A 19181-nucleotide genomic window follows, 5' to 3' on the forward strand; every position below is an offset into this window, starting at 1 on the left:
TCTTTAAAAGAAACTTTTAGCTCTTTCAGCTCTTTGTTTTAGGCTCCAGAAGACGATGCTCCCGAGTCAAAGTCAAACAGACGACACCAACGGCTGCTTCGTGTTCACATTTTTACATGAGAAGGGATTGGGCATCACTTTATATTTGTTTTATTATTTTATTTATTTATTTACTTTTTTTCGGGTAAGGCTAAAAATCTTCATTTGTTTTATTATTTTATTTATTTATTTACTTTTTTTCGGGTAAGGGTAAAAATCTTCATTTGTTTCATTATTTTATTTATTTATTTACTTTTTTTCGGGTAAGGGTAAAAATCTTCATTTGTTTCATTATTTTATTTATTTATTTACTTACTTTTTTTGTGCCTATTTTATGTTATGATCCTATTGTATTATAATTTGTATTTAAGTCCATTTCTGTAGACATATATACCAGTAATGGGAAATGGGGGGAGGGGGGCTTGGGTGAAAATATATTTACAATGAGTTATTCAAATATTTGTCTTGAATACGGAAAAATCCAATAAACACAATCAAATCAAATCAAATTTATTTGTAGCACATTTCATGTACAGAACAATTCAAAGTGCTTCACATAAAATAAAAGCATTGCAGCAGGGAGTGGAAGAAGCATTAAAATACATAAAAGAATATAAACAGAAACAAATAAAATAATTTTAATGAATTTTAAAACGAGCAACAGTCCAGATAAGTTCAAAGATATCGTGCAGATTTCATGCATAGACACATGAGAACAGAAATGTTTTTAACCTGGATTTAAAAATGTCTCCATTTGGTGAAAGTTTAGTTTAGTATTACTATTGTTTTAAATTATTATTTATTATTATAAATTAATTTATTCTTGTATTTTATTCTTTTAATTTTTTGTTTTTATTTTTCTGGACAGCACTTTGGTCAACTGAGGTTGTTGTAAAGTGCTTTATAAATAAAATTGGATTGAACTAAAGCCCTGAGGATACATCAGAAGTTGCAAAAACCACCGATTCCTGAGCAGGATGGGAAACCTCAGGCTGGAATTTACCAAAAAATAAAGAGACGAACCTTTAACAGTGGCTAAAGTTGGGAGAAAGAAGCTTATCTGTGGAGGTGATGTCGTGACCTCTTCGTTAATCTTCACTGATGATGTCACACACCAAGGCGGCAGCAGAATGAACTCAAAACAAGGAGTTTATCAGAAGTGGAAGGTCTAAGACTGGCCCAGTCCGTCTCCATGGCAACCCTGCCTGGAAGAGCAACAACAAAGAAGAATGCAAAAGTTCACGGGCTCGATGCTGAACATTCAGCTTCTGATGGGACGGAAACCCGTGGAAATGGAAGCTAAAACGTTTTCAGTCTGCAGGAGAAATAAATGAGTCGGCCTCACTGCTCCAACACTTTTTTTTCACTCCCTGCTTCCCTGTTTCGTCTCAGATTTTGTTCCATAAATAATGCGACAGTTTAATATGTTGTTGTTCAGAGTTTTAACACCTTCTGAGGATCAAATGATCGGTAATTATGTCCCGATGTGTAAAACCTTTGAATTGAAAGAGGTCGCACATTCTTTCTGTCGAAGAAAAATAATCAAACTTTATATCTGAAGTGATAAAAATTAATTGTTTTATTTATTTATTTTATTTAGTCATTAATTATTATTATTATTATTATTATTAGTTAGTAGTAGTATTTTTTATTAGAATAGGTATTATTTTTGTTGTTGTTAATCAATCATTGTAAATATTAATAATTTTTTTGAGCTACTTGACTAATTGGAATTTCCCCAATCATTAGGGGATGAATAAAGTATTTTTCTATTTCTATTTCTATAAAGGAACCCTCTGACTGCTCTGAATGAGTCTGCAGGTCGTTTCCTCTTTACATGAAACTGAGCAGAAACTTTTAGCTTATTCAGACAGAAATGCAGCTTCCTGACATGAGGATCCTCTGGTCACACAGATCAGGGAAACCGCTCCGCTGGACTCATTTCTGCTGAATTTCTGCCCAAACACAACATGAAAGCCACATTTTTACTCCCAGAAGAAGCACTGATCCTCAGAAGTTCCCAGATTCAGAACCAGACCTGGAGGAGCTGCGTTCAGCTTCTATGCTCCACATGTCTGGAACAAACTCCCAGAAAGCCTCAGATCAGCTGAAACACTCTATATATTCTATGTAGTATACATACTACATACTGCATACTGCATACTACATACTGCATACTGCATACTACATACTACATACTGCATACTGCATACTACATACAGCATACTGCATACTGCATACTGCATACTACATACAGCATACTGCATACTGCATACTGCATACTACATACAGCATACTGCATACTGCATACTGCATACTACATACTACATACTACATACAGCATACTGCATACTGCATACTGCATACAGCATACTGCATACTGCATACTGCATACTGCATACAGCATACTGCATACTGCATACTGCATACTACATACAGCATACTGCATACTGCATACTGCATACTGCATACTGCATACTACATAAAACATACTGCATACTACATACAGCATACAGCATACTGCATACTGCATACTACATACTGCATACTGCATACTGCATACTGCATACAGCATACTGCATACAGCATACTGCATACTGCATACTGCATACTGCATTCTGCATACTGCATACTGCATACAGCATACTGCATACTGCATACTGCATACTACATACAGCATACTGCATACTGCATACTGCATACCGCATACCGCATACAGCATACTGCATACTGCATACTGCATACTGCATACAGCATACTGCATACTGCATACTGCATACTGCATACTACATACTACATACAGCATACTGCATACTGCATACTGCATACTGCATACTGCATACTACATACTACATACTGCATACTGCATACTACATACTACATACAACATACTGCATACTGCATACTGCATACAACATACTGCATACTGCATACTGTATACTGCATACTACATACTACATACTGCATACTGCATACTACATACTACATACAACATACTGCATACTGCATACTGCATACAACATACTGCATACAACATACTGCATACTGCATACTGCATACTACATACTGCATATGTAGCGTGGTGCAGAGTGAAGACTGCCTCCACTACACATTTAATTTGTTGTAATGATTTTTGTTCTGCAAAGAGCAAAAGTAGGTAAACTTATTTATTCCCGTTCGCCACACACAGCTTCTTTCGCATTCACAGGTGTGTTCTCGTTCTCTAATAACATCAGCACCAACATCAAAACAAATAATTATGTATTTTACATCACTATTCAAAAACCAGTTTCATCAAGTACATTCAATATCAACTTATTTCTGAAATACACAGTCAGTCAATCACGTCTCCCAAACATTGTCATATTAACCAAATTAATCATGTATCTATTTCTTAAACCATGAACTAAACATGAGCAGCGCGAACTTTTAAGATCAACTTCTATTCCTCTCCAGCTTAACGGGCGCTCGAGGTTGCTAGGCAACCAACACTAACCACTGGCTAGCCATTCTCAATACGTTACGTTCGCTGAACAAGTAACGTTCATAACCAAAATCACAAAGTCCAACTGGGATTATAAAGTACCACATAACATTGTCATATTAACCAAATTAATTGTATATCTATTTTAAGTTATTTATTTCTAAAATCATAAACTACACATGAGCAGCGCAGATCGACTGCTATTCTCCAGCTTAACGGGCGCTCGAGGTTGCTAGGCAACCAACACTAACCACTGGCCAGCCTTCCTCAGTACATTACGTTCGCTGAACAAGTAACGTTTATAACCAAAATCACATTAAGTCCAACCGGGATTATAAAATACCACATAACATATTCACACATCAATTACACCCTTCTAACCCTCCCTTCTTACCTGCAAAGAGCAAAAGTAGGTAAACTTATTTATTCCCGTTCGCCACACACAGCTTCTTTCGCATTCACAGGTGTGTTCTCGTTCGCGGAACGTATTCCCGCGAGACTTCCCTTTGTCCCTGAACACACAGTGTAGCGAACGAGCCCTCTGCTGGTAAGGGTTAGACACTGCATCCCGATTGCTTGATGACCATATTTTACACTAAATAATAACAACAATAAACTAATCTCCTATCTTATCACAAAACACCCAGACTATTTTCACCACCCTGAACATGAGCTGTCCAAAATGGGAAATCAAATTAACTATGGCTCTGTATGCCACACATACTGCATACAACATACTACATACTGCATACTGCATTCTGCATGCTGCATACTATACACTGCTTACTGCATACTACATACTACATACTGATCGATCAGACAGTATGCAGAGCGTTTACCCACAATGCATTTCGCTCCTGCCCGAGCCGAAATCAGCCGGCCTGAAGCTGATTACTCTTAAGCTCTAAACTCTGTAAACTTTAGCAACATTTGAAACATTTTCAGGTGAGAAAGTAATCGTTTAGATCCCCAACATGTTGAAAACCTGACAAAATACCGGCTATTTACAATTTTGTTCCCACGAATTCGGCGCTACTAAAGCTAGCTGCAGTGAGCAACGCACTTCCGGTTATTTTCACAAAAAAAAATACCCGTTGCCTTTTATCATAGGGAAAGCCATTACGATACAATTGGTGCGTTTGTTTTGAAAACAGGAAGTGAACCTACCCTCATTGTAGCTAGCTTGAAACTGCCGTTTTGACAGGAAATGACGATCGGCGACATCACGTTACGTTGCATCTTGGGTAGTTTGAGTATGAGTAGTAACCTCATGATGCATACACAACAATTGGGAGAATCTAGTATGCATTTGGGGAACTTAAAAAAAGTTAAAGTTAGTAGGAGTAGTGGGATTAGTAGGAGAAGTATGCGGTTTCGAACACAGCCTCAGTGTGTTTAAAGGGGAACTCCGGGGCATTTGAAGCGCATTTCCATTGCTAGAGGTTGTCAAATACTGATAGTAGGACACAGAGAGGTGCAAATCTGCGCTCCCTGTGTGGAGATAGCGCTGTTCGCACACCCTGTCATGCGAGGCTAATACGTGGTGGCTAAGGGGCAAGAGCTAACCCTTCCACGTAAAAAACAACAACTTGCACACTGCAGAAACGTCACACCACTTTATAAACCATCCGACAATAAAGTCACAAGCCTTACCATCAAAACCATATGCATGGTTCTCACATTACTGGCATGGGGACGTTACAAAACAACTTTATAATTAACCTTTTTAATTAATTTGACACAATCTTACACCGTCGTGCTGGTGTTGAGAGTTACGCTGTGTTTACGTACGCTACCTGTCATCATTGGAAACACACCTTATCCTGCGTTCAAGTATTTAAAACATTACAACAATACATGCCCAGTAATATTGTTATAATGTTTTAAATACTTGAACGCAGTTTTTCTAGAGAAGATAATTGCTTTGGATATGGGAGTATCGTCCATCGACTCTTTTGGGCTTTCACATGCGCGTGCATACCAACAACCGGTAAGTGACATGCTGTTTATAAAGTTGTTTTGTAACGTCCCCATGCCAGTAATGTAAGAACCATGCATATGGTTTTGATGGTAAGGCTTGTGACTTTATTGTCAGATGGTTTATAAAGTGGTGTGACGTTTCTGCAGTGTGCAAGTTGTTGTTTTACGTGGAAGGGTTAGCTCTTGCCCCTTAGCCACCACGTATTAGCCTCGCATGACAGGGTGTGCGAACAGCGCTATCTCCACACAGGGAGTGCAGATTTGCACCTGTCTGTGTCCTACTATCAGTATTTGACAACCTCTAGCAATGGAAATGCGCTTCAAATGCCCCGGAGTTCCCCTTTAAGTCCAGGTTGAAGACACACCTATTTTCAGCTGCATTTGAATAAAGCTCCAAATCTGAAGCTTAAGTTTCAAAACTTAATCACATTTTAACTCCTGATTTTATCTATTTTTTTTATTTGTTAATTTTTTGTTTAAAATTTAAATCGTGCTTTTTATTTCTACTGTTTTAATGTCTCTGTAAAGCACTTTGAATCACCTTGTTGTTGAATTGTGCCGTACAGATAAACCTGCCTTGCCTTGAAGATGCAGCCTGGGACTTTACTCATTTTATTTTATTTTATTCGAGTCAGAGAAGACGGAGAAGTGTAGAGCTTCAGGTTTTTATTTGGTTAAATAGACGGTGGAATAAATACTGCAGAGTTGGAGTCAGTTCACTGGGTGTTCTTGGTGAAGGCCTCCCACAGGGCGGCCAGCTGAGCCTGCAGGTCCTGAGCACTGGAGTCCAGCTTGGCCCTCAGCTCCTGTCCGAACGGGGCCAGCCTCTGCTGGATCTCCTGGGTCTTCTGGCTCAGCTGAGTCTCGAAGCTCTGCGCCAGGGGCATCATGGTCTTCTGGAACTCGTCCACGCTCTGCTCCATCTTCTCCTTCATCTCCTCGGTGTAGGGCACCATCTGGGTCTGCAGCTGGCTCACGCTGCTCTCCAGCCGGGCCTTCAGCTCCTGGCTCTTCTGCTGCAGGACGGCCTTCAGCGCCTCGGGGTCCATGGCCTCCACGTAGGGGGCCGCCTCCTTCTTCAGCTCCTCCACCTGGCTCTGGAGCTGAGCCAGCAGCTGCTCGGCCTTGGGCTGCACGTCGGCGCTGACAGCGCTCAGCTCCTTCTCCAGACGGGCCTTCAGCTGCTCGGCCTCCTGGGAGAACCGGGTCATGAAGTCCTGGGACAGAGGGGCCACCTGGGCGCGCAGGGCCACCATGTACTGGTTCACCGAATCGGCGCTCTGGGAGATCTTGGTGCTGAGAGAAAGCGGGAGAAGTCGGTCAGTGCTTTGAAACGTGGTTAAAGGGACAGTTCGCCTCTTTTGTCATGAAGCTGTATGACATCCCATATTAGCAACATCATTTATGAACATTTGCTTACCCCCTGCTGCGTCCTGTGAGTCGAGTTCCAGCCTCGTTTTGGTGTTGATAAAAGTAGTCCGGCTAGTTGGCTAGGGTTTAACCTCTTAACACCTATTGTCGCATATACGCTACAAACCTTTTGACTCAATCAACCAGCTGAGATAGCATCTTTATTCCCCCATACCAAAATTTCTATTTATTTTTTGTGCAAAAGTGAAATTAATGATCTCAGCATTATTTACCATCTACTTAAAGGCTAAAACACACACAAATTTTTTTTCATATACAGCTATATAAATTCAGGCGTTAAGGGGTTAAAAAATAAAGCGTTTTGCTTCTCAAAACAATATGCGTTCAAAAGAGTAATACATTTGCATCACAAAATCGTATCACTGCCTGCTGTGTAGACCGTGCAGACCGAGCAGCAAACACCGTAACAGCTAGCTAGCGTAAGCTAATGCTTGGAATGCATTTCCTGAGCTGGTTGCAAACTATTCTCCAGATTTTTGTCATTTTAAAGCTGTTTTGCTTTGAAACAGATGAGAACTTCAACATAATGCTTAAAACTGAAAATAAACATACCGATTTTCTCTTATCGATAATAAAAAAGAAGCAGTATAGTTTTGAGCTAAAAAAAGGTGGCCTATATTACACTTTATGTACCGAGCTGTACATTTTAAATGAAAAAAATGTTGTATTTTAAACCAAGTGATTTCTAATTGTAAATATCAGTCATTTATTTATTCTTATTTTTTCAAAGAAGTGCAAACATTTGGGATACTGACACTTTTGGATTTTTAGCATGTTTAGTTGTAGCTAGCTAGTGTAGCTAGCTACTCTAAGCTAAGAGCTAAGAGTAGGGATAGATTTCTTTTGTTGGTTAAAAACTGTAATCCAGATTTTTATCATTTTAAAGCTGCTTGTTTTAAAACACTTTAGAACATGAGAACCTAAAATAATAAAAAAAAAGAAGCAGAATAGTTTTGCAAAGAGCTAAATAAAAATTACACTGAATTAACAGTGCTGTAAATTTGAGATGAAAACATTTTTATTCTCAGACCGAGCAGCAAACACTGTAACAGGCGCAGCTGTCGGCAGGCGGCAGCAGGCAGTGATATGAAGGGAGAGAAAATAGGGCCAAGCGATTGTGAGGTCTGACTTTTTTCTGGAGATCGATTTTGTGATGCAAATGTATTACTCTTTTGAACGCATATTGTTTTGAGAAGTAAAACGCTTTATTTTTTAAACCCCAGCCAACTACCTTCATCAACACCAAAACGAGGCTGGAACTCTGCTCACAGGACGCAGCAGGGGGTAAGAAAATGTTCATAAATTATATTACTAGTATGGGATGTCATGTCAAAAGAAGCGAACTATCCCTTTAACTATCGGGCCTCCATGGCGCCGCCGCTCTTACTTGACTTCCTGTCCCAGCTCCGACTGCCGGATCTGCGTCAGGGAGTCCTCGGCGGTGAGCGTGGCCTTCGCCACGTAGTCCCAGAAGGCGTCCTTCACCACGTCCAGGTTGGTCTTGGGCGGCTCCTGCCACAGGATGTTGGCGTTGCACGCTGTGGATGGAACGGCACGATTAACTTTAAACTTTAAAACCAACCCGAAACTTTAAAGTAAGAGAAGAAGAAGAATCTGCTCACCGGAGAAAAGGGCGAGAAGCACGAGGACCTTCATGGTTGAACTGAAGCTGTTGGACGAGGAAAACAAAAGTTCAGCTTCACAGGGAATCAGAATCATTCAGGCAAAAAGCAGCTTATAACAATAATAATAATAATAATAATAATAAAACATTTTATTTATAACGCATATCACATTTACAAAAAAATCTCAAAGTTTTACAGTGGGATAAAAGACAAATATTAAAAAGCAGGGACAGTAAAATGCAAATAAAATACACAAATAAAAGTAGTGAGTCCTTTAAATGCTAAAAGAAATAAAGAACAAAAAAAGGAAAATAAATAAATAAAAAATAAATATAAAAAAATTAAATGGAAAAAAAATTAAAAATTAAATTAAATTGAAAAATTAAATAAATAAAAACATTAAAAAATAAACATTAAATGAAAAAAATAAATACAATTTAAATTAAAAATTAAAGTAAAAATTAAGAAATTAAAATTAAAAATTGAATGAAAAAAAAATAAAAAGAAAAATTTAAAAGAAAAAAAAAGAAATAAAAGCTTATGATGAGAAGCTTTACCTTTCAGAGGCAGCTGGTCCCTTCTTCACCGTCTGATGAGTTTGTGCCGCTCAGGCCACCGTTGGCAGCTTTTATAGCCGTGTCTGAGGGTAAAGTCCTTCCTCTGGTGCCCTGCTGGAAACATTCCTGTCACCGCTGTCACTCCACATCACACTGTTGTACAACTCAGTCCAACAAGCTTCTGAATGACCTCAGAGACGGCAGCAGAAAACTCCCGGTCACTCCGGGGTCTGCAGGAGCTGCCGGGCAGGTCGGCCTGGACTTCGTCCTTTGTTGCACTTACAGAAAGAACACAGGTTGTGTTCAGGTGGCAGTTTCTCTGATAAAACTCGAGTTTGTTTTCGTCTCGTTTTTCAAACCAAAGTCTGAGAAATCTGCAGTTTAAAATCAGGATGTAATAAAAAGCATCTGGCGCCCATCAAAGTGTTAAAACTCTGATAAACATCAACACCGAGTTATCAATTATGGAACAAAAACTGAGACAGAACACAGAATCAGTGAGTGAGAAACTCAGTGAACCCCTGATCCAGCAGCTGGTAGCGGCAGTGAGTGAGAAACTAAGTGAACCCCTGATCCAGCAGCTTCAATAGCAGTGAGCTGAAGACAGACGGCCTCACATCTGACTCTAGAACACTTTGGTATCCAGAGGAGTTCATGGTGGACTCAATGACTGCGAGGTGCCCAGGTTCTGTGGCTGCAGAACCAGCCCAGATCATCAGCCCTCCACCACCGTGCTTGACAGCTGGTGTGAGGTGTTTGTGCTGATATGCTATGTTTGGTTTCCTCCAAACGTGCTGCTGTGCATTCTGAGCAAACATCTCCACTTTGGTCTGGTCTGTCCCAAGGACATTGTTCCAGAAGTCTTGTGGTTTGTTCAGATGCAGCTTTGCAAACCTAAGCTGTGCTGCCATCTTCTTTTTAGAGAGAAGAGGCTTTCTCCTGCAGCCCTTCCACACAAGCCATACTTGTTCAGTCTGTTTCTAACTGTGCTGCCATGACCTTTAACCTTTAACATGCTAACTGAGGCCTGCAGAGTCTGAGATGTAGCTCTTGGGTTTCTGACCTTGGGGTGACCTTTAACCTTTAACCTGCTAACTGAGGCCCGCAGAGTCTGACATTTAGCTCTTGACTTTCTGACCTTGAGGTGACCTTTAACCTTTAACATGCTAACTGAGGCCTGCAGAGTCTGAGATGTAGCTCTTGGGTTTCTGACCTTGGGGTGACCTTTAACCTTTAACATGCTAACTGAGGCCTGCATAGTCTGAGATGTAGCTCTTGAGTTTCTGACCTTTAACCTTTAACATTTAACATGCTAACTGAGGCCTGCAGAGTCTGAGATGTAGCTCTTGAGTTTCTGACCTTGGGGTGACCTTTAACCTTTAACATGCTAACTGAGGCCTGCATAGTCTGAGATGTAGCTCTTGAGTTTCTGACCTTTAACCTTTAACATGCTAACTGAGGCCTCCAGAGTCTGAGATGTAGATCTTGGGTTTCTGACCTTGGGGTGACCTTTAACCTTTAACATGTTAACTGAGGCTTGCAGAGTCTGAGATGTAGCTCTTGGGTTTCTGACTTTGGGGTGACCTTTAACCTTTAACATGCTAACTGAGGCCTGCAGAGTCTGAGATGTAGCTCTTGGGTTTCTGACTTTGGGGTGACCTTTAACATGCTAACTGAGGCCTGCAGAGTCTGAGATGTAGCTCTTGAGTTTCTGACCTTGGGGTGACCTTTAACCTTTAACATGTTAACTGAGGCTTGCAGAGTCTGAGGGCGTATTCAGACCAGGAAAGTCCGATAGTTCACTTGCTTTGGTCCGAACCTTTTTTTTTTCATTTTGGTGCGGTTCGCTTTCAGACTGTACATTTCAGTAAACGGACCAAAATATGTCAACAAAGCCACGCGCCCTGAAGTTGTTCGGCTATTGGTCAGAATCGACACGCGCAACACAAAGTGCTAAGTTCAAAAGTGAATGTAGTCATGGACGCTTTCCGTGCCGTTATTGCTTTTAATCTAATCAAAACTATATGTTTTTTCAACGTTTTGCTATTTTCACAACTGTGATTTGTGAGCGTTTTTATGAGTGCGCTCCAAATATATGATATGTGGGCATCTGCCCAAACGTCCACAAGAGCACGGGTCTCCTCTTCGGCCCACGTTTGTCCCCTACTCATTTTCGGTCTAGAAATATTATTTTCGGTCTTTCGTTAGCTTTACCACAGCCGGTCTAGTAATTAGAAGAACGACGCTCTGTTCTGTTACCTAGCAGCAGACAAGCGACGGATGCTCCCGAGGTACAAAAAAGCAAAAAGTCTGGGATTAGGTCCGGTCTGCTTTCACACCTCCAAAAGATCCGCACCAGGGTTCGTTTGATCCGGACCGAGTCCAACCTTTCAGCTCGGTCTCGGTCCGCTTGTTTGGTCCGGACCAGAGTTCGGTGGTTTGTATTCAGACCATCCCAAAAGGTCCGAACCAACGAAAATCTAGTCCGTTTGGTCGTTTGGTCCGGACCAAACGAGGTAGATGTGAATACCCCTGAGATGTAGCTCTTGGGTTTCTGACCTTGGGGTGACCTTAGTGGGACGTCCACTCCTGGGAAGACTGACAGCTGTCCTGAATGTTTTCCACCTGTGAATAATCTTTCTCTCTGTAGAACGATGGACTCCAGATAGTTTGGAAACGGCCTTATAACCCTTCCCAGGTTGATGGGCAGCAGCAGCTGCTTTACCTCGCCGATAAATTTAAAGAAGAATAATAAAGAGGAAGGCCTAAAAAGATGGAAACATATAATCATAAGTAACTTTGATGGCGAGTGGAAGCATTTCAGGACATTATGATAGTTTTCTCTGTTCGTTGAAATGATAAAAACACGTGTGTCACATCATCTTATCTCTCAGGTTTCTTCGTCCCGGCTCATCAATGTGACCCAGTTTGATTTAAAATGGTTTTCAGACTCATTTCATTTGATTCAATCTAATTAGATTTAGTTTAATTTGAATAAGTCTCAGGTAATTACTTTAGGTTTTCATCTAGTTTTGTTTAGATCCACATACTGCTGTGACCAGCTGAGATTCAGCTGAAAAGTCTCTCTGTGGTGAATCTATCTATATTTGAGTTTACTAAAGATAAATATGTTCCTTTCTGTGTAAGTTTTGCACCTTTAAAATGAATCTAAAGATCATTCAAGCACTGGAAAAAATCAAAGTCTTACCAAGTATATTAATTTCCAGTCAAAATATCTCATTACACTTAATATAAGACACAACTGCCTAACAAGTACCATTTCAGCCAGATATAGGGACTTGTTTTAATACAATACATCTGGAATATCTTGTTAAGTGAAAAAGTCTTGAAAACAAATTGTTTTGAGTCCCATATCATATGAAACAAGCTTTTTTTTTCATTTGAAGAGGTTTTTAAGCTAATTTCAAGATCACTTTTATCTCAAAAGTCCTAAATATCAAATTTTATTTCAAGAAATCTTGACAAGCTGATTTTCACTATTTCCATTGGCAGATTTTTTTGCTTATTTCAAGGAAAAACGTCTTGTATTTGTTGTTTTTTACTTATTTTTGGAGGGGCATTTTTTTCAGTGTGCACCCTTCAACGTACTTTTCTGAGAACTTGACTGAAACGAGCCCATTATGAGCAGTTGGTCTGACGTATTTAACCCTTGTGCGGTCTTTACATTGTGTTTACTCCCCTTGTCCAATGGGTCAAAAATGACCCGTCCTACCAAAGCCCCAAAATAAAGCAACTTAATTGAATTTTAAATCCAAAATCTATTTTGTATGATGAAATCACCTGTTATTTATCTATTCAACTCAATTCAATACATTTTTTATCATGTATTTTTTGTTACACAATACAAAAAGACAATCACCAGTTTTCAGGATTACACTTTTTTTTTTTTTTTTTTTACCACAAACCAACTGTCAGTTGGATCAACAGTTTTCTTGTTTTCTCAGTTTTCTTTTACATAATAAAGGTTTATTATTGCTACTATATAAATGTGAAGTCATTACTTCTGAATTAATTATATTGAAAGGGAAAAAAAAAACAGTGAACTTTTTTCTGGTGTTTAAATGTTTTTATAATTCACAGGTCAAAAATGACCCATAAGACAATCTTTGTACCCTAGTGGTGTACAGCTCACATGGAAACATAAACAAAAATAAAGTGTGACTTTTTCTAATGATGGAGTCCCTTTAGGAAAAGTCATAAAATTTCAACTTGGAAAAAGATAGTTTAAGGTATTTTTTCTACAGCCAAACATGGTGGTGGGTCACTTTTGACCCGCAAGACAACAGGAGGGTTAAACTGCCCTGATTCACTGTAACGCTGCACTTCTGGACCGGTTCTGCTCGGGTTCTGTCCTTTAAACAGATTCAGCCCCTGTGCTGCTCCTCTGTACTCCCCTAAATCACAGGATTTACAGAACTCAAACCCCTTGAAAAGTAAGTGGATGCTTTATGATAAGAAAAGCTTTTTGCTGAGAGGCTCCTTCAAGGTTTTTTCTGTTGACGTCACGTGAAAACACCGAGACGTTTATCAGCAGTTTGTCCTCAGAGGAGGACTTTATCAGTTGCTCCGGCTGTTTGAGAACACGACGTGTTCTCCCGTAAAGATAATCAACACGTCAGATGGCAGAACTGGATCAAAGTCCAGCTCACATGTCACTGACCTAGAAGATTATTTGAGAACATTATAATTGTTTACCCGAGGTTTTATTCGTCCCGGCTCGTCTGAGTGACCCAGTCTGATTTAAAAGGTTTTTCTTTCTAACGTTTCATTCGTAAAAATGTGTACACTTTAATGAAGTTTGTGAGGAAAATGGGCTCAAACGGAGCATCCAGCTCAGCTTAGAGCTTATCTAACCAAATGGGCCGAACGGACGAATTTCACCTTCTGTCCCTCGTGTGTTTGACCATAAATTCTTCTGAGGAGCAGCTCGGCTTTTGTTGGGGAGCCCAACTCATGTTTAACAGTTAAACCAAAAGGCTACATCAGCAAAAATAAAACACACACAGACACAACCCAGTGCCCCATCGAAGGCTTTTTATATCGTCGGTTTCACCAGTTTAAGGCAAAAACTGTGACATTTAGGCAAGGCAAGGCCAGTTTATCTGTATAGCACAATTCAACTACAGGGCGATTCAAAGTGCTTTACAGATACATTAAAACAGTAGAAATAAAAAGCATGATTTAAGTTTTAAACAAAAAAGAAAGAAATAAGAACAATAGATAAAATCAGATAAAATCAAGAGGTAAAATGTGATTAATTTTTTAAACTCAAGCTTCAGATTTGGAGCTTTATTCAAATGCAGCTGAATCATTTCTCATTTACATGAGAGATGATTACAGTCTGGAACGTGTAGAGGCGGGCCTCCGGTTTCAGAGGAAATATGAAGAACTTAAATGTTTGTGGCGTGTTTGAATAGCTCAGATAAACTGATTCTGGGGGAATTTGACTATTTTTTTATTTTTTACAATTAATTTAGACCAGTGATATTCACTATTTTTTTCACATTGGACACATTGGCAGAGCAAAATCATCTTTTACAAATATGCATTTCTACATATAATACATCCCACAAAAAACGAAACAACACAGCCAATACATTTTCAATTAAGACCACATTTACCTTAATACTTAATACTTAATACTGGCCTGCATGTCCTCGACTTTCTTCATGTTGTATTTGTAGTTTGTTGTTGTAATCATAGTGAGACATTAAAGATGAGCATGGTTTTTGTGCTGGTTTTTGTCCTTTTTTAATTAAAAACCGATCCATTGTGCCTGCATCTGGTGCTGGCTAAAGGAGCTAGCATGCTCTGGCTAAAGGTGCTAGCGTGCGCTGGCTAAAGGAGCTAGCGTGCTCTGGCTAAAGGAGTTAGCGTGCTCTGGCTAAATAAGCTAGCATGCGCTGGCTAAAGGAGCTAGCGCACGCTGGCGAAAGGAGCTAGCGTGCTCTGGCTAAAGGAGTTAGCGTGCGCTGGCTAAAGGAGCTAGCGTGCTCTGCGGTCAAGTGTGACGGTGGTTTAAGCGGGCTGCGTTGCCAGGTTTAACAGAGCCCCCTTTAACACCATTAAGCCTTAATTAATACTTAATAAAAATACCTAATACTGTGCAGTATTCGCTGTATGTTATTTGTTATGTATTGTTATTGTTACCATAGTGTTATGAGCTACTATGCGAGTGCGAGCCGCACAATGAGTATCTCTGGTTTAGACTCTACGTACATGTTGGGACGCTCCAAATCTCACGAACCATTATTTTTATTCACAATCAAACACAGAAAACAAATCACAACTGGAACTGGAAACCTGCACATCTGGAAAGGCTCCATCAATGCTGGATATAAATGAACAAAATCAGCTAAGCTGGGTTGAGGAAGCCGAAGTTGTACTATAAGAGTCAGGACAGGGAATCTTTTCCCACTCTGTGACGTTTCCTTAAAAAAGTCTGTGAATGGAACTCTGGATCTTGGTGCTGGACAAAGGTTTCCCACAGTAATCTCTCGTCCTTGTGCTTCTATCAGCTGCTGATGAATGAGGGTTCTTGATGCAGCGCCGTCTGAGGGGTCAGAGGTCACGGGGGTCCAGCTTAGGCTCGCTCCCTCGTCCTTAACGCTGAAAGTCCTCCAGATTCCTTGAATGCTTTGATGATATTCTGCTCTTTAGCTAATACTCCGATCCGATCCAATTCTTAGTCAGATTAAGGTGTCTACATGCACTTAATAACTCAGTCTGATTGTAATTTAGCCATTAATCTGATCCTTTCAGTGCCATGTGACCCCACTGAGTGTTTCATACAAAAGAGAAGTCATGCATGCAGGTTTCTGCTCGTGGCTAATTTCCATCCTCAGTCCCTGGCTCGACTTTGAACTAAACTAAACATAAAACCTGAATAAAAAGTATGTAAGATATTCCAATAAAGAATAAACAGTATGAACGGCAACAATAATAATGGATGAGCGGGTGACCTGCTTCTGTAATAGTTTTTGTTTCAGATGGTAAAATTGTTGTGTTGCTTTGACTGGTTCTGTTGGGTCCGTCTGCCAGCCGACAGATGATCTCAGGGGCGAGATTCCTCAAACAAAAACAGAAACGCACAAAACTGTCGAGGTTTAGTGCAATCGCATTTCTTAGGAACAGAGATGGGGACTCAAGTCACTGTGACTTGGATTCAAGTCGACTCGAGATGCTGTTTTGATGACTTGTGACTTGACTTAACATAAGATAAAAGACTTGAGACTCGACTCGGACTTGGCAGTTAAAGACTCGGCACTTGACTTGACTTGAGACACGATGACTTAAATGACTTGAGTGTTAAGCATCTAGCATAACTTCCAACTTTGTTCGTCATTTGAAGATCCATTCTGACCAGTAAGTGCTCGTCAAATTAGCTAATATTAACCTGTTAGCCTAGTCGGTAGTTAGCTAACGTTAGCTTGATATGATACGGGGTGGACAGGTTGGACACATTGGCCAATGATGTTTACTGACAGTTACTTATATCTTGTCTTTTCACTTTATTAAGTTCAGATTCTGCAGGTAAAATTGCAATAATAAGGTGACTTGACTTTGATTTGCCCAAGAAAAAATTACTTGGGACTTACTTGGGACTTGAAAACTAAGACTTGGGACTTACTTGGGACTTGAAATCTATGACTTGAGACTTACTAGAGACTTGAAAGCTAAGACTTGGGGCTTACTTGAGACTTGAAAGCTAAGACTTGGGACTTACTTGAGACTTGAAAGCTAAGACTTGGGACTTACTTGAGACCTGAAAGCTAAGACTTGGGACTTACTTGAGACCTGAAAGCTAAGACTTGAGACTTACTTGAGACTTGAAAGCTAAGACTTGGGACTTACTTGAGACTTGAAAGCTAAGACTTGAGACTTACTTGAGACTTGAAAGCTAAGACTTGAGACTTACTTGAGACCTGAAAGCTAAGACTTGAGACTTACTTGAGACTTGAAAGCTAAGACTTGGGACTTACTTGAGACTTGCACATGTGTGACTTGGTCCCATCTATGGTAAGGAATGTGGCTGGATCAGGTACTTTTAAGGCCTGTTTGTACTGAAGGTGTAAAGAAGGTAAACAGTTGCACAAAACACCTAAACTGAAGAAAAACTAGCTATAATTTAAAGAATTAATCAGTTGACCCAGAAAGTGAGAGCCTGAACTTCACCAACAGCAGTCGTCTGCTCAAAAAAGAGAAATGTATAAAACTGTCAAAGTTAAGTATGTTCTATCATATTTCTTAAGGATGAAGCAACGGTGCCATCTTTTCGGTTTTTGATCAGGTACTTTTAAGGCCTGTTTGTACTGACTTCATACTGTCTCGTGACATTATATTCTGTTCAGCTTGTTTTTAAATGTGCATTGCTGTTCTGTTTTTCTGTACAGGCAGTGTGGGGCACCTCAAAGAGCTGATTTTGGCCCCGAGGTCATGAGATAAACGAGCACTTGTACAGTAAAAGTGAAATAATATTATCTCAATTTTGTATCTCAAACTTCAGTGTCATTTTGTTTCCTGATAATTAATCTGCAATTTGACAGTAATCTCATCAGCCCGCCCTACTTTCTGAGGAATATCATCAGAAAAATGAGCATGACGTTCATCAAGCCGCCCGTGCGTCAGTCCTCACTGGGCTGGACTTTACTTTACCTGCAACCCAGCTGCTTATATATACTGACCGACCAGAGCACAAAGACACGGTATTCTACAGCCGACTGACGGAACCGGTACAACAGCAGGTCTGTATTGTCTCCTCTTAGACCAGAAAACATGTGGCAAACTGACTCCAAAAAGCTAATACTGTGTTACTTTTCAGCATGAAGATCCTCGTAGTTGTCCTCGCAGTTTTCACTGGTAAGAAAGTTTTGTTGCTCTCCTAAAATTCAGCCTGTAAGTCCTTTGACTTTAAGGACAACAAATGCTTTAACCTCTGTTTTCTCTGCAGCTCATTATGCCAACGCTTTTCATTTTTTGAGTCAACATCATGGCGAGCATCAGCATCCACACGAGTATCCATACCCTCATCACCACCAAAAGCCGCAGCCTCCACACCCTCATCACCACCAAAAGCCGCAGCCTCCACACCCTCATCACCCTCATCACCACCAAAAGCCGCAGCCTCCACACCCTCATCACCACCAAAAGCCGCAGCCTCCACACCCTCATCACCCTCATCACCACCAAAAGCCGCAGCCTCCACACCCTCATCACCCTCATCACCACCAAAAGCCGCAGCCTCCACACCCTCATCACCCTCATCACCACCAAAAGCCGCAGCCTCCACACCCTCCACACTCTCATCACCACCAAAAGCCGCAGCCTCCACACTCTCATCACCACCATAAGCCGCAGCCTCCACACCCTCATCACCACCAAAAGCCGCAGCCTCCACACCCTCATCACCACCAAAAGCCGCAGCATCCACACCCATATCACCACCAAAAGCCGCAGTATCCACACCCTCATCACCACCAAAAGCCGCAGCCTCCACACCATCATCATAATGATCAGTATTCAAAAGTCAACCTGGTCCATCACGCTTTTTGGGACTACGTCGCACACGAAACTGACTCAGACGATAGCCAGAACAACATCCAACGGTGTCATCTGACAGAGAAATTCAAGTAAGAGAAAACTTCCAAGTGTTATCATATCCAATCAAATCAAATCAAATTTATTTGTATAGCACATTTCATGAACAAAACAATTCAAAGTGCTTCACATAAAACAAAAGCATTGCAGCAGGGAGTGTAAGAAGCATTAAAAATACATAAAAGAATGTAAAGAGAAACAAATAAAATCATTTAAATGAATTTAAAAACAAGCAACAGTCCAGATTCACGATTTTCAGAACAGAAATGTTTTCAACCTGGATTTAAAAATGTCTTCATTTGGTGAAAGTTTAATCTCCACTGGCAGTTTTTTCCACTTGTTTGAAGCATAACAGCTAAATGCTGCTTTTCCATGTTTAGTCTGGACTCTGGACTGGACCAGCTGACCTGAGTCCTTGGATCTAAGAGTTCTGCTGGGTTTATATTC

The 19181-nt window shown here is 40.4% G+C and overlaps 1 protein-coding gene across 1 annotated transcript; it reads right to left on the reverse strand.

The window, feature by feature from the left end:
* Positions 1–6196: 6196 nt before the first annotated feature.
* apoa4a (apolipoprotein A-IV a) lies at positions 6197–8599 on the reverse strand. Its single transcript, XM_075449819.1, has 3 exons — positions 8557–8599; positions 8322–8472; positions 6197–6799 (listed from the first exon to the last, which is right to left on the reverse strand). Exons 1-3 carry the CDS (start codon positions 8588–8590, stop codon positions 6220–6222), a joined length of 765 nt encoding a protein of 254 aa, XP_075305934.1. The 5' UTR covers positions 8591–8599; the 3' UTR covers positions 6197–6219.
* Positions 8600–19181: the final 10582 nt, after the last annotated feature.

This window comes from Odontesthes bonariensis, chromosome 18, assembly GCF_027942865.1.
Source record: "Odontesthes bonariensis isolate fOdoBon6 chromosome 18, fOdoBon6.hap1, whole genome shotgun sequence".
In the NCBI taxonomy this organism is placed as follows: Eukaryota; Metazoa; Chordata; class Actinopteri; order Atheriniformes; family Atherinopsidae; genus Odontesthes; species Odontesthes bonariensis.

What these genes read in the sequence shown, in the direction of transcription:
- apoa4a (XM_075449819.1), bottom strand. Translation starts at nt 8,590, where the DNA reads ATGAAGGTCCTCGTGCTTCTCGCCCTTTTCTCCG. An exon ending in GCTTCTCGCCCTTTTCTCCG is followed by an intron (nt 8,473 to 8,556) that starts GTGAGCAGATTC and finishes TTCCATCCACAG; the next exon opens with CGTGCAACGCCAACATCCTG. An exon ending in GAGCTGGGACAGGAAGTCAA is followed by an intron (nt 6,800 to 8,321) that starts GTAAGAGCGGCG and finishes GCTTTCTCTCAG; the next exon opens with CACCAAGATCTCCCAGAGCG.